Here is a 15,112-nt window from a genome sequence, read left to right on the forward strand (position 1 = left end):
CTCTTTTCAGATTTCCTATTTTTAATAGCTCTCACATCCAGTGTTTTTGTTGTAACAGAAATACGTAAGCTAATTGAGAGAACTTCAGAGAGGAGGAGAAGACTATTTGCCAAGGAAAAATTCTATGATGATCACGATATTGTATGATGTAAAGTAGAAGAAATATAGTGTTAACTTATACATTGGTTCACTAGTGCAACCTGTGGCTTATGGTTGTGGATATTTATGTATGATTGTAGACAACAAAGTCAACAAAGGCTGAAGGATTATATTCTTTATTTTAAAAGTATTTCACCTTGTAACCTAGTCACAGTTTTTGCATTGACAAATGTTGTATTGACAAATTTTTTTGCATTTATCTCTTTTGTGTCATAATTTTGATTCTGGGTGTTTTTCTTTTAAGTAAGAATTTTTAGAGTCGCAGGTAAAACTGCTATGGCATAAGGTATCTTGGTAGATTTTTTTTTAATTTGTTTGTTGGAAACTTGCTAGCACGTCACTTTCATGGGGTATTCTGGAAGCACATGTGCAACTCCAAGGCCAACATTATCAAAAAGTTCCATTTTTAAAATTTTCTTGTTATTTGAATACTTAGATGCTTTGATCTAGTGTAATTATGATATCAGATTGAAAGAATTTGAGTGCATGAAGAAACTGTTTATTAGGACATTTATGATTAGTCCCTTAGGAAGGGGAGTTCAAGGGGTTCTAAAGAATTGCCCTTCTTGGCTGGGAAAAGACTGAATCAAAATTAGATCTAGGTTCTATGCCATTTCTCAAGGAGGGTCACCTAAAAGGGGTAAAAAAAAGATGCACTTTTTTAGAAAAAGACCTCCCTCTGACATTGCTGGTTACAGGCCTGGCTTACCTGTTGAAGATGGTACTTGCAGCAACAGTGTCTTGCAAAAATGGACCAATTGCAAAAGGTTCAAGAAATTATTTCCAATTGAATTTTACAAAGGATTTTGACATCTCAGCTGATATTTTTTTCTGACAGTCTTTCTTTTAAGAAAATTAAAATTTTAACTTATGGTACACAAGGACATGAGATTATGATATGAATTTATTTGTTTATAACATTTTCCTTCCAGTTGTCATCATAGTTCTTTTATTTGTATCATCAGTGTATTTTCAGAGTTGAAAACTGTTTAAATACCCTGACACGATAACATGGCCATTTGACATCCATGTGCCTAGTAAAAAAAAACTTCAATTAAAATAAATGAGAGAATCTACTACAATAAAACAATTGTTCTGTATAACACAATTTAGTTCACTCTCAAAGTCGCAATACAATGGTGGAACTACTTATAACCCTCAAGTCCCCTTTACGTTGGACGCTGTCCTTTCTGCAACCATGAAACTGGCATTTTTGTAGTTGTAATAAGGAAGGCACACATGCCGCTTTGGGATGGAGAATGATTACTCAACAATTGGTCAGTTGTCAGCACTTTAGTTAAAGTATTATTTATTTATTTATTTTTTTTACTCTCAAAGGGGGCCATACTACAGGATACAAACAGGACGCCATCCAGTGTAAAGGGGGCTTTATCAACTGAATCTGGACATTAACACAGATGACTGTTCTAGTCAAAGCATGTGTTGAGTTCACATAGCTGATCCTTGATATAGCAATTACATTTTCCACAAGAAACATAGCATTGACAATGAAAATAATTTCTTTTTTCTTGACAGAGATGCGCTCTCTGTGAGTGGGACTTCCAAGTCTGCAAGCTCCTGGTCATTGCCCACGAGCAATGTGAGAAGCAGTTTAAACAATTTCTCCTCTTTAATGGCATTCACTTCTAGAATAACCCTCACATCAAGTTTTTTTTTTACATCCTATGTTCCCTTTATAATTCAACTGTCACAGATGTCTGTTTCATGGCATTGTAAATGTAAGTGTTGTTCATTGGTACAAACTGTCCTGTAATGATTTTGATTGCCTCTTGGGCTGCAACGCCACCTAGGAATGAGGCAACAGAGTGGATCTCCGCAGCACCATAACGACACCTAGAAAGAAATTAATATTTTATGTAGCAAATATAAGAAATCAGCAGAAAGACAATGTTATCTTTGTTTGATTTTAGCAAGTGATAGACGCATGCACTGTACTTACATTTCATGAACAAAGTCATCTTTGATGTTATATACATTCCCGTACTCATGTAACAACTTGGCAAGGCAGGTCTGCAATGAAATGGTAGTTATTAAAAACCTGCATAACATTCAGTGTAATACAAAGAAATATATTGGATATTCAACTGGAAAAGCAAGCCTCGGACATCCATGTGGAACATTCGATTCAAACTGGCACACTTGCTGGCAACATGATTGTGCAGTAATGGCAAAAACTTACAATTATAGTTTCCATTCAAAAAATGCCATACCATGTAAAAAAAAGGATAAATGCAATTTTCAACAATGACACTTTAAATTCAATTGTGCTGACAAAAGTTTCAATTTTTATTCAAGAATGTAATATGAACATACCTTCAAGGAAAAAGGTTTATGTAAAATATAATAGAGAAAGATAGGCTGCCAAAAATACTCTTAGAAGTTATCTAAGGCATAATAATTAAAAGGACTAAAATTACTGTTTGCAGCAATATTGCAGCAAATTTGCTGCTAATTCACCGCAAATTTGCAGCAGACCTATTGTATTGCTAAGGAAATGGCTACCTTAAGCTTTGGAATGTCTGCCTCCACCTGGTCATCATACACTCCAGGGTAACGGTTAAAGTCTGCATAAAACTTATCCACTGCTCGCAGAAGGATGTACCATATTGCATCATCTTCGTCTGACTCCTCGATGTTCCCCACTAAAAATATATACACAGGGTGCAAATTATTAGCATGGAAAACTGAATAAAAAAAGAACTCCTCAATGTTCCAAAATAAAATATACGTAGAATTAGAAATTATTGTCATGAAAAACTCTGAGGAACATTTTGAAAACACTTCTTTTTTTTTTTTAAATGCCCCAGTCAATTTCAAAGAATTCCTCATTCACACTAAAACAATGATAAATATCAGTCAATGTTTTTTTTTTTCCTAGTCCTACCTAGTTCTCCAATCTTGGCTGTGGCCGGGTCGTACTCCTGAGCTATAGAGCGGTACTGAAGCACGCGGAGAAAGGAGGCATTGCGACCTAAAAGTGTCAAAAATTAAAATGTCTTTAGTTAAAACATCAAATACACCCTGCCAGAGAAGAATTTTCATTCACTGAATAACCCAACTGTACTTATCAACTTATAAACTGACCTCAAAATGTAATGAAAGAAGCAAAAAAAAAAAAAAAAATGTTTTTTTAATACCTAAACCATCTGGAACTGTTGTAAATTTTGGACTGAAAATTTGAGAATGAACAAGTATAGAAGAGGGTTAACAGTACATTTATTTGAAAATGATTTGTGAGACCAAGATACCCATTGTTTCAAAGGGAAAGGATGAAGCAACTTAACATTATTATCTTTACATTTCTTAATTTTTATTTTTGGATAACTCTGCAGTCTTTAGATCCACACTGCTGGTTTTCACTGTTTACCAGATGACATGAGACCAAGACAGATCAGTATCAATTAGACTTAAGTATTTTAATTGAAGCTTAAAAGTGGGTTAACACTTTAAAAAAGAAGAACGAGTGTATAACACTGTTGAGTATTCAGTTTCATGCAAACTCTCTTTTCCCCATTCAGTTCATGCAACAAAAAAAATTGTCAATAATTTGTTCCAGATGTCTCTGGTGTTTCTCACTTACAGAAAAGTTTCACATCTGCTTCAGTGATGGTGTCTTTGGACTGCAATAAGAAAAAGGAAGCTGTTTAATACTAGTGTCTGTGTAAGTATATGTACAATGTACATGTACATAATGTCATGCAAAATAACATCACTATATGCAAAATAGACTGCAAAGTGCCCTTATAACCAGCAGCAACAAATGCAATTAAAAAACTTGGAATTGGGAATGATATGACAGGTATATTACTGAACAGAAAACGGCTAAAACAGTGGGACCCATTCAAAGCACTCCCCCCCCCCTCCCCCCTATAGACCTGGTAGCATGTTCCCATACATTCAATCTACAATAAAGGAGACTAGCCACAGTGGCAGGGTTGGGTGGAAGGGGGAGATCTGATCCATCCATTGCCATGCCATTTGTTCTGTTTTCATCATTAAGAACATGTAGGAATGACTAGCATCTCCGTGCAACATGCAAGGCATGAAAACATGGCTGCCAATATCACACTCATTGTTTCCACACACCAGCATGCAAACACGGACACAATTTGTTTTTTTTTTTTTTTTTTCTTTTTAAATTTGACCTGTACATCTATTTCTTTTTAGAATTTGACCTGTAAATCAACCCTGTTGATGACCTCAAATTTAACATTTAGAAAACATTACAAAGTAAACGAGCAAATCAATACATTTCACATGCACTTTCAGTTCCCCTGCCATGAAAAGCACTGAAATGAGAACATTAATGAGGACATAAAAGTGGATTTATACAATTTTCTGGTTGTTTATTTTGGAAGACAATCAGAATTTCTCAGAAAGGCATTTTAATCACACAAAATGAGTAATTGATGTTTTACATATTGTCATTGGAAAGTTGACAGTCTGGATAAATACTTCTAGTATTATAGCTGTTTGTGCCCACTCCCAAGAGGCTGATCTGATATTGTTCTCAAGCTGATAGTGTGAATTGAAAGATCTATTATGATATATTTATAACACACGTTAGACAGCAGAAGAACCATATCAAAGAAATATGTTAACCAGAAAATTACCCAGGTACATCAGCCAAAAATAAAAAATATACAACAGTATATTTATTCACTTTTGGTGCTTTTGTCACAATATAGTTAGGAAACAAAAATGTTTTCTAACTGAATATGTTTATACCAATGACATTTTCTAAAGCTGTGGAAATCAAGCCTGTTAGTGCGAAACTGCAGTTAGTAGTAAACAGTAGAAAATCAGTAAAAGGGCATGCATCCAAATTCCAATGTCCACCAGTTGAAAGGATGAGTACTTTTTAGAAAAGTACTTACTTTTTCAAATAATTAAAAATTATGAAACAAAAGCAGCCTGCACCCATATACCTTCTTTTAATTGGCAACATTCCCAGGCTGTGTTCACATGAAGATCAACTTAGGCCAGAAAATGTCTAACTGACATCATCAGATGTTCATATTTCAACAAGTGTCAGCTAGGTTCCGATGGTTTCACAATCTGAGAATGGTTCCATGGAATCTTCATTCAGTAACAATTATCATTACTGTTATTTGATGATATTTATTTCATTTACTCACACAGTTAAAATGGGGATTGAAGAAGTGAAACCTGTAAGAAGTTGTCCAGGAATGAAGATTTCTTGAAACTGACTCCTTGTTGCCTGATGAAATAAGTTAAACTGTATGACTGTTTTCAGTGCCAATTTAGCAAAAAGATTTTAGACTCAATCCAGGAAGTTGACAGTTTGGTTTCAGTTGAGTCCTGTAAATGTATGTCATTCTTCTCAAACTCATGGATAGCATAGTGTGTGGGGGCTAAAGTGTAACAAACCATTTTATTCTAGGCCATTTTTGTGAAATTGGCACCGAAGGAAGGATATTTCTGTGAACACGACCTTATCCTCCACCAACACAAGCTGAGATAAATAATATCTGATCACTTGTAACTAAGTGGCCAGTGGTCCCCATTCAAGAGAAAAATGAATCCATTGACAAATATTTTCATAAACAGATATACTCAATGTATATAAAAAAGGATGTTTGAAGACTTTTTGCCAGACCAATAGGAGCAGGTTTCATATAGCCAGTTTAGATAACAATTGTCACATGTAACATACTGTTGGAGGAGTTTTAGGTGGTTACCATGGGAACTAGTAATAATAATAATAATGCCTTTAACCAATAAATTGAAATTAGTTGTAGGCCTACACTAGCTATGTTGTTGTTGTTTTGGCTTTGGCACCGGCTTTTCATGTCTGTGGGAACAGGCTCCCCCTGTCAACAAAAAGAAAGATTTTGAGAGAGTTAAAGCTTTATTGCCGATATAAATATCAGCAACATGAAAGAGAAGTTTCAGAAATAATTCAAAGAAGGAAATCTATGAAATCAATACTAAATCAACACTGTCCTATTCCTAAAAGAAAAAAATCCTTCTGTTTTTTTCACAGCTATAAAATGAAAAACTTCAAACTGAAGGAGTGAATGCTTTCTGAAAACTTCCCCCAATGCAAAAAAGCTTTGTCTACATTTACAAGACAATATTTTTGAAATTCATTAAAAATGGAACAGGTCGTGGTGATATCTAATAAAACCCTAGGAAAAAACATTTGACAAGTGCAGACAGAATCACAAAAAATGTGAACGTCCCCATACAAATGATTCTGTCTCAAAGGCATAGGGGGTCAATCTTTTTTGTGCCAAAATACAACTGAAACACCAGAACCATCAGTTGTAGAAAAATAAAGTTCACATAAGTATAATATATTTGAAGCACCATCAAACAGGGTTTCCTGAGAAATTTTAAAAACGCCAATAGTTCATCCTCTATGCCTTTACTATTCAAATCATTTGACATAAAAAGCCAGCACACTGATGATAAATAAAATAAATGAAGAGATAAGGACTGGTAATAAGCCCTGTTTCCAGTCAAATTAAAGCAACCTATTCTCTCTGCGTGACCCACTTGGAAGACTAAGCGTTCTGAGTTCACCACTGGCAGAAAAAAATTATAGGTTTTGTTGTTCCATCCACTGTTGTATACATAGAAGTTAGCTGAATTAGCTTTATGAAGTAATCATAATCAGTTGGTTTGCTGTGATGAGCCATAGACACATTTCACATGGAGCAGTATACTTTAACAATACAGTACCAGTACACTTTGAGAGGATGTAAAATGTAGTTTTGCAACAGGGGGGGTTATTTGCTTTCACAAGTGTGATTCACACTGGTTTTGTGAAAGTTGACTGACTGTGTCACCTTTTTTCACTATCTCACATTATAGTAAGGCTATTCGGTTCTGAATCTCTCAAAGCATACCAGTACAGACTGTTCCACATAAAGTTTTGATGTAAAAAGGGCCATGAAATAAGGTTGATCTAACTTCAATGGAAACATGGCTTTAAAATAAAAGACGGTTGCAGAGCTACTTTAACTTACCTTGTGAAACCGTTTTTGAGATGTATAATTTATGTTCATCAGTCTGTGCTCAAAAATGCATGCCAGATCTACTTCAAAGACTAACTTTCAAGCCTAAACAACCTCTAACTGCTCAGTCAAATAGCCCACATACTCCAGGGACAGATCCAGCCTTCTTAAGAAAAACTGAATCCATACATAAAAAACACCCATTTTTTCGCATAATAAAAATGTGCCTCTGTAGAATCCTGATCATCTTCCAAAGCCTAAAGACCTCTCCACCCCCTGCACCCATCATGCACATAAAAACATATGCATGCAGCCTGTATTTATTTACTTACCTTCCCCAATGACTGCAGTAGCTGCTGGACTCTGTTCGCCACCCACTCTGCCTCTACAGCAGCCTGCTGGCGGTACACCTGCTGTAGCTGAATGTACCTCTCTGAGTCCGCAGTCATGTCTGGGATGGTTCCTCTCAGTGGGAGGGCACCTGCATGTACAGCATGTATTTTCAATGTGGCAGAATTAATGGGTGCACTCAGATACCTAATAGTGTGTAGTTCAAACCTGAGATGGCATGAGAGCATGTCACCAAATGCATTGGATTGGGATGTAGAATCTAAAATATTTCATTTCCGTGGGTGGACATTTGTATAGCTTTAAAGAAAATTTCATACAATAAGATTTACAGATGTAAGAGGTATTTAATATAATAAATGAAATTTACAGAATTTATAGAAAAAATAACTTGGCAGAATTCACACTGACAGCAGGCCCAATAACCATCTAATATTCAAATGACACACAAAAACATTCACATTTTGATGGAGGGGCAAAGTTTAATAACTGCAGACAGGAGTCACATGATGGAAAGGTCAACTCAAAGAACATAAGATAATGGAAAATCTAATTCAACTGAATTATTCATTCCCTTATACAATATACAACTGACACATTATTTTTTAAGTTATATTGATTCCATATATAAAGCAATATAATCTACCAAGAGATCTATCCAATACATAAAAATCATAAACTTTTTTCTAACATTCCAGTAGAATTTGGGATCACGAGCACTCACCCTCTCCCACACTCTCCACAAAGTCTTTCACAGCTCTTGCTAGTATCCAGAAAGGCTTGCTCTACAAAGTAAAATCAAGGTTTACTGTATTATATTATATTATACCATTCAGTAGAATATTAACAAACATCTATGTAAATACATACTGTGATTTCTATGTATTCTTACACTAAAGCCAAATCTTCAGATGATTATAGCCCTCTTATGTACTCATTTGTATTTGTGTAAGTATAATTTACACAAATTTCAAACACCTTCCACTAATTCTAATAACTCATGTTTTATAAGTTACATAAATCATTATAAAATAGTTACTCATAGAGCCCATTTCCATAGATTTTAGATCGATCTATCCCTGTGGGGAGTCTCACTAGATTACTGTCAGCTTAGCCGGCTTAAGCGTCTGTCCCGCCTACTAAAAGCTGTAAGGGGGTAATTAACTATGGTGCGCGCTCGGCTGACTGCAATTTAGCGTGAACCCCCAGGGAGTTAGGTGGATCTAAATCTTAATCCCTGGATCGATCTAAATCTCTGGGAATACACCCATAAAAACAAACATAATGACCTTGTCTAGCATGCTTTCCAGGGCCTTCAACTTTATTTTTCAGAAAGACCAACATGACAGTTTTAGAAAATATTTTTGTTCAAAATTATCATATCAAAATTAAGTATATATACCAACATACCTCTGGTTGTAAATTTACACACTCACTGTCATTGAATATATTCTGTACTGCAGATGGGATCTACAATGAGTGAAATATCATAATAATGAAAACAGCAGAAGCTGAATATAAAACTATGCATTGTACATTTACTGAAAAGTTGTTTCTTAGATGAAAAAGCCAATAAAAATAGATGTAAATTAATCAATTAATGAACATATGAAACTGAAAAAGAAAAAAGTTGGGATCCCATTGGTGGTTCAAATGAAGGTTCTACTTACTGAGGTGGGAACAAGAGACACATTAACATTATTTATAGCCTCATCAAAATTCTCTTCCACTTCGGGAACACCTTCCTCATTCCTTAAAACTCCTGGAAAAAAATGATATCATGAAAATATTCAACTGGGACTAGGAATATCAAATGTTTCATTGATTGATCAAATCTGAACTGGTATTAAAGAGTTTTAAGTTACTTTAAAGGAATATTAAGTCAGCCAAAGCCAATTTTTGCCAGTAAATATAAATAGCCATAAAGTGAGAAAATCTTGCCTTCATATTGTCATGCATCCAAACAACTTTATATGAAAAAAAAACAAATATCACACATATTCAAACCTAAAACAACAACAAAAAATCAACTGAAAGAAACTGATTCATCTCTCCTCTTCATCGACAGCTTTTTTTTTTTTTTTACTCTACCTTGCTGAATGAGTTTCTTGAATTCATTTTTCTCCTTGTAGTTTTTGGGGGCAGCTCCACCATGCTGAAATAGATTTAGAAATTGGTAAATAAGTATAGTGAAAGGGAATGTAAAATACATATTTTTTTTTTTTAATTTAGGGAATGACTGCAGTAAAATATATAATTCACATATCTAAAATCGGACTCAACACTGAATCAAAAGGGTCTTACCTGTTCTTTCCAGATTTGTAAATACTTGAAAATTATGACTAACCAGGGAGTATGGCTGTGATCCTGGAGAAGAAATAAAATTTAGCTACATTTCTCTTCACACACACTCACTCGCAAGCAGGCATGCATGCACATACACACATTTACCAAACAGCATGTTTGTGACTGTGTATGCATGATGTGTATATATTAGATGAGATTTTCCAGAGCTTAATATTCTAAAAATATCAAATTTAAATTTTATTTTCTTTATGCACTTTGATAAACATCAGTAACCAGCATACACAGAAATAAGACAGACTTTCCTTCTGTGCATTACATTTTTATTCCAATGGAAACCAACTCTTTGATAACATAAAGTCTAAACCCGTCCCCATGTAAAGCATGGTCTCACCTTCTTTTTCATAGTGCTGAGATCCAGTGAGTCACAGTACTGAGTCAACCCTGGGAAAGGCCGATCTAGTCTTAAGTCTTCATGTGCATTGTCTGGGTGAGATTCTATCACTGTAATATTCAAATATAGCTCATCTTATAAAGCGAACTTGTGGTTCAAAAAATGTAAAATTATATTTCTTCTTAAATAAATCTATCACATTATTATTCCTAAAGACATATCAGTCCATCCCTTACTTTGGGAGAACTCTAAGTTGGTATTTACTAGCACATGTTTATAATAATAAACAGATAAAACAAACCAAACAAAACAAATAGTGAATATTCAATAATTTGAATAAATCTCTCCCAGACCTCCCCTGTGATTCCTCATAAACAATGGTGACATTTTTCATTTCAACCAAATAACTCAATTTTCACCACTCTCAATAATTTGACTAGACTCCCTAAAACTTGATCTTTTTTTTTCCTTTAGCATATTATCTATCTGTATAGTACTCTCAAGACTAAATTTTAGGCACCAGCATTCCCCCTCCATCTGTTTCCCCACATACCAGTGTGTTCTCTTGCCACTAGTCTTATAGAGCCAATGAGACCATATGCACGCACCACCATAAGAGGGATATCCTTTTCCCACAGATGACTAGATAGTTTGTGTAATACCCTGTAACAGTAACGACATACTTAATATTACTACAAAATGTTGACAAGGGGGGGGGGAATGACAGCTACAACAAATACAGGCAAACGTATGTTTAAATATATTTTCAAATATACTTTTAAAATCCAGAAAACAGGCAACTTCAAAATTTTTACCACATAAATTTACAACTTAGCAAACAGTCAATTTTGTGACCAATAAGCTAATACAAGTTTTAACCCAGAACCTTTGTGCAATACCTACTCAGGCCCGTAGCCAGAAATTTCAAAGGGGGGGTTCTTTTTCTGAAAAAGTGGACCTTTTACCATATAACCCCCATGTACCTAGGTCAAATTTTACCCAGAGTGGACCTTTTTCCAGCAAAAAGGGGGGTTCTTTCGAACCCCCCGAACCCCCCCTGGCTACGGGCCTGCTACTAGATTATAATGTGCTGTTTTTAAAAATCTAAATCCATACCTCTCAGGCAAGTCTACAGCTACTACAATTGTAAATGTGTCAAAGAATTCTGGGTTCCTTTCAAGCAGCAGTTCTGGGCTCTGAAAAAATAAAGCAGCCAGGTTAACACATGGTGCTGAAATGTTTCAGTTTGATTATAGGAAAAATTTTGATAAACAACATGATTGTTTAAGTGTCTGGTAAGAATGATAACTTGGCAGGTTATTAATAGTTGAGGGTATATATATCACATTTCCAATAACAGTAAAAACAGAAATTTAGAACAAACTCAAAGACATGATAAAAACTTTCACAGCAGTTTCATATAGAATATGGCTTGATGCTAAGGGGGATTGTGCTGAAATTTCCAGGAAAATAAATATACTTTTATTTAATTCTCACCTCTTCCATGAAGTTTCCTGTCACATCTTCATTTAGTTCCAGCAGGAGATCTGTAGCCACCTGAGCACGTGACTGAAAAGAAACAAAATTGTATACAAAAATTTAAATAAAAACTGTTAATATTTGATTAATTTTAAAATAGATATATTTGAAATTTACACTTTAAACAAACCCTTTAATAAATATTTTCCAACTGGTGCAGACTGCAGTATTTAGCGCAACTTCAAGTCATTTTTATTACAAATTCAATTTCTTTCCTTTTGGAAATTACCTGATACTCTAAATGGTCACATTTAAGATAATAAAAAACAAAAAAAAGTTTTAATCTTTAATATGCATATTTACCTCTCCAATCTTGTCTTTGTCAAGAAAAAAACTGAAAAAAAATTATACTTTCAGTTATATTTTTCAGTTTGTAATCATCTATCAATATATTTCATTTACAAGTATACAAATAATCAAAATTATAGTTTATAAGAGCAATAAACCTATTAACAAAAAAAAATCTGACATTGTCTGTATGCCACAGGCAACACCTGAAGTTTGTTCACATCATGATCAGAGAAAATATTTCCAGTCTAAGTTAGTCTAGTGGTGAATGTGGCTGTGGAAGTCACCATAGTGTACAGTACTTACTTGTTGCCTACATCCTCTCCTGTCACCTTCTTACCATCCACTATGGTGAAGGAGCCAACACCTTGATGAAATTACAAAATTCAATCTGATTAAATAATGTCCGACTCTATACATACTAGTATGGATACCATGAAGGACTTAATTAAAATACTTTTAATATATTTAAAATATTTAAAAATAACAAGAATCATCTTTAGTAAAAGAAGTAATTACATATTAAAAACTTGTCAATTAAATTGCATTTTTTTTCACAATGACAAAGACAACAGATATTATGCGACACTGATACTTATTCAATATAAGTGACAAATGTTAATATTCACACACCTGGTAATATCAGGTTTTTCAAAATTTCTGTCCCTGTTGCCGTGGCATTAATAAGGCAAACTTTGGCAGACTCTAATGCACACTGGCCATGATCACCCCATAACCTGCAAGTGAACTAACCAAATTAATATTCAACTCTCCACTAAACCACATATTATGAAATATAATACTAGTGGTACAGGCCTTTGGAACTGAACTGGTGTCAAAACTTGAAACAGAACAAAAGAATCACTGCCCCATGAAAAAATGGTAATCCATAGCTTTGTGTAACATAAGGCCACACTTTTTTAATTTTATGGATGACATCCTGTGCGCGCACCGATTTTCGTCCGTTCTCAAAAATAAACCCCCCCCCCAAAGGAAGTCGGTTGTCGCAAACGTCGTGATTGAATTTGCCGGAAAATGCAATCGGCAATCCTCGGATAATTCCGCAAGCTCCATGCTGTCATTGTCGACTGCGGAGACATCCGAGTAGTTCCGAGTGCGGAAAATGAGCTTTCAGCGCATGCGTATTATCACCACGTGGAAATATGGCCGCTTTGCTGTCAAATTCATCTCTAGCATTAATTTCAAAATACACGACAATTAAAGTCATAAAGAGAATGGGGGCCGTCGTTTTGGATTGGTTTGCCATTGATATTGGACATGGAGATATCACCTTTTTACAATTATACGAAAGGCTGGCCGCGGCCAGCGATCATCGCCCGGAAAATTTCAGTGACATTCTGTCTAAAGCAGCACATAGACTTACCAGGGTTTTTTTTTTTTTTTGTAGCGAAAAAAGGGTCGACAAGAGCGTCGTGGTATTTGGTGGACTGAAGGTCGGACAGGCCACCCGATAGTTGGCTGTTACGTGTGAGTCGAAGTAGACAAAATGGCATCGACCGAAATTACCTTTTTTAGATTTGGTAGTAGGAAGCAAAGGCCTATCTTTGCTTCATTTTTTAACAATTCTGTGAAGTGTTTACAATGCTTAAATTTTCTGAGAGTACAAATAAAGACGCTGTTTATTTGATATTTGTTTTATTGATTGCTATACCAACAGAATGCATGAAATAACCTTAAATACATTTGGTAATATGCAGCATATATATATTCATGACTTTTTACCTTTCTACGAAGAAGGCCCTATTCACAATGCTTTAATATTTTGAGAGCATGGATAAAGACATGTTGTTAGTTTGATACGTGTTTCTGTGGTAAATTAGTGTTTCCAGCTGTGTACTGAAAACATAACTTTTCTTAAGCAGTTTTTTTTTTTTTTTTTTTTTTTTTGGACTGTTTTTTTTTTTCGCCCGCTCGTACCGATTTTGGGGTCCCCAGAGGATGTCATCCATAAAAATAAAAGAGTGTGGCCTAATCCTTAACTTCTGATGTATTCCCGACTATATGAAATGGTTATAGAAAGTAAAGCCCGAGAGAGCAACATCAGGATCTGAAGGAGACGTTTATCATATGGAGATAAGCCTCATGCACCGGCATCGATATATGTTGAAATTTGCGAGCACCAAGTTTTTCTTTCATCATTAATTCTAATTTACATTTATGTCAGTAAGTCTCAGACAAATAATGTGATCTTTTGTATGTTTTCGATGATGAAAGCGCCCATTAAAGTCTATGCCGCTCTCTAGCCCAGTGACATAGTCTCAAAATTGATCAAAATCTTCTAAGTGGGAGCTTCACATTTTTCCATTTATCAGTTGTTTTGCACAACTCGGTTTGGTAGATGTCTGCGTACGAAATTTTGGAACACAGAGCTCAAATCGCAATTGTCCATTTAGTATCATAACATAATCTTACAATCAACTTTTCGACGCTACACTGCCCAGTAACTCTGTCAATGCAAAACAACTTCGACTAATCGGTGCGCACAACAAGTACACCACCCCTTGTATTGTAAAATAATTATATAATAAATTATCATTAAATAGAACATTGTAAGACAACAGATAATGAGATGGTTACCTTAATTGTCGATCATATTTACGAGTTTTATCGAGGCTTTCCTTCTCGCCAGACATGTTGAGAGAGGCTTACTTCCGTACCAAAGACAAAACACAATAGACACAATGTGACGTCATGTAGGTCTGTAAAGGCCTGAGAGGAGATTGCAGTGCCAGGTCAAGGTAGTTATATTCATCTTGTTATGAATTATGCAGTTACTGGCTGATCTACATTTTACTGATGGTTGGAGAGGATAACAAGAAAAACATTAGACTTTCATTGAACAGCAAACACAAAACAGCAGAAGAGTACAATTTTACTATGCTATTCATGCATAAGAATTAAAAATACAATCTCACTCTAAGGATTTTTTCAATTTATAATTTAAGAATTCTAACTTTTGAATTTTATTTTTTTTTATATTCAGCTCACTTTGCCTGTTCATATTTCAGAGACTAACAAGTAAAAAGTCCACATAAAATCAAATAAAAAAAGACAA

At 34.9% G+C, this 15,112-nt stretch overlaps 2 protein-coding genes across 3 annotated transcripts in view; one reads left to right on the forward strand and one right to left on the reverse strand.

Annotated features, from left to right (window-relative positions):
- LOC106161145 (calcium-transporting ATPase type 2C member 1) overlaps positions 1-1,267 on the forward strand; it is a 48,399-nt gene extending 47,132 nt beyond the window's left edge. The window contains exon 23 of the mRNA XM_013538011.2: positions 11-1,267. Within this exon, the coding sequence (XP_013393465.2) occupies positions 11-147 (137 nt within the window). The 3' untranslated portion in view covers positions 148-1,267. The remainder of the gene's footprint in view (positions 1-10) is intronic.
- On the reverse strand, positions 1,046-14,788 carry LOC106161146 (NEDD8-activating enzyme E1 regulatory subunit). Of its 2 annotated transcripts, XM_013538013.2 has the most exons (20): positions 14,635-14,788; positions 12,670-12,773; positions 12,343-12,403; positions 12,052-12,082; positions 11,707-11,778; positions 11,326-11,405; positions 10,763-10,872; positions 10,210-10,319; positions 9,816-9,878; positions 9,603-9,666; positions 9,182-9,273; positions 8,922-8,981; positions 8,236-8,296; positions 7,496-7,644; positions 5,949-6,014; positions 3,761-3,800; positions 3,065-3,151; positions 2,683-2,822; positions 2,120-2,190; positions 1,046-2,013 (listed from the first exon to the last, which is right to left on the reverse strand). In XM_013538013.2, the coding sequence occupies exons 1-20, from the start codon at positions 14,688-14,690 to the stop codon at positions 1,854-1,856; spliced, it is 1,677 nt and encodes a 558-aa protein (XP_013393467.2). In that variant the 5' UTR covers positions 14,691-14,788; the 3' UTR covers positions 1,046-1,853. The 2 variants fall into 2 exon arrangements, with proteins under 2 accessions (XP_013393467.2, XP_013393468.2); XM_013538014.2 differs by lacking the exon at positions 5,949-6,014.
- Between the last annotated feature and the right edge of the window lie 324 nt (positions 14,789-15,112).

The sequence above is a fragment of the Lingula anatina genome, chromosome 4 (assembly GCF_051362555.1).
Source record: "Lingula anatina isolate TDL-2025a chromosome 4, LinAna3.0, whole genome shotgun sequence".
Lineage (NCBI taxonomy): Eukaryota > Metazoa > Brachiopoda > Lingulata > Lingulida > Lingulidae > Lingula > Lingula anatina.

Coding starts and splice junctions, on each gene's coding strand:
- LOC106161146 (XM_013538013.2), bottom strand. CDS start 14,690: ATGTCTGGCGAGAAGGAAAGCCTCGATAAAACTCGTAAATATGATCGA. Junction 7,645..8,235: donor TGTGGAGAGTGTGGGAGAGG/GTGAGTGCTCGT, acceptor CTGTACATGCAG/GTGCCCTCCCACTGAGAGGA. Junction 2,014..2,119: donor GATGACTTTGTTCATGAAAT/GTAAGTACAGTG, acceptor ATTTCTTTCTAG/GTGTCGTTATGGTGCTGCGG.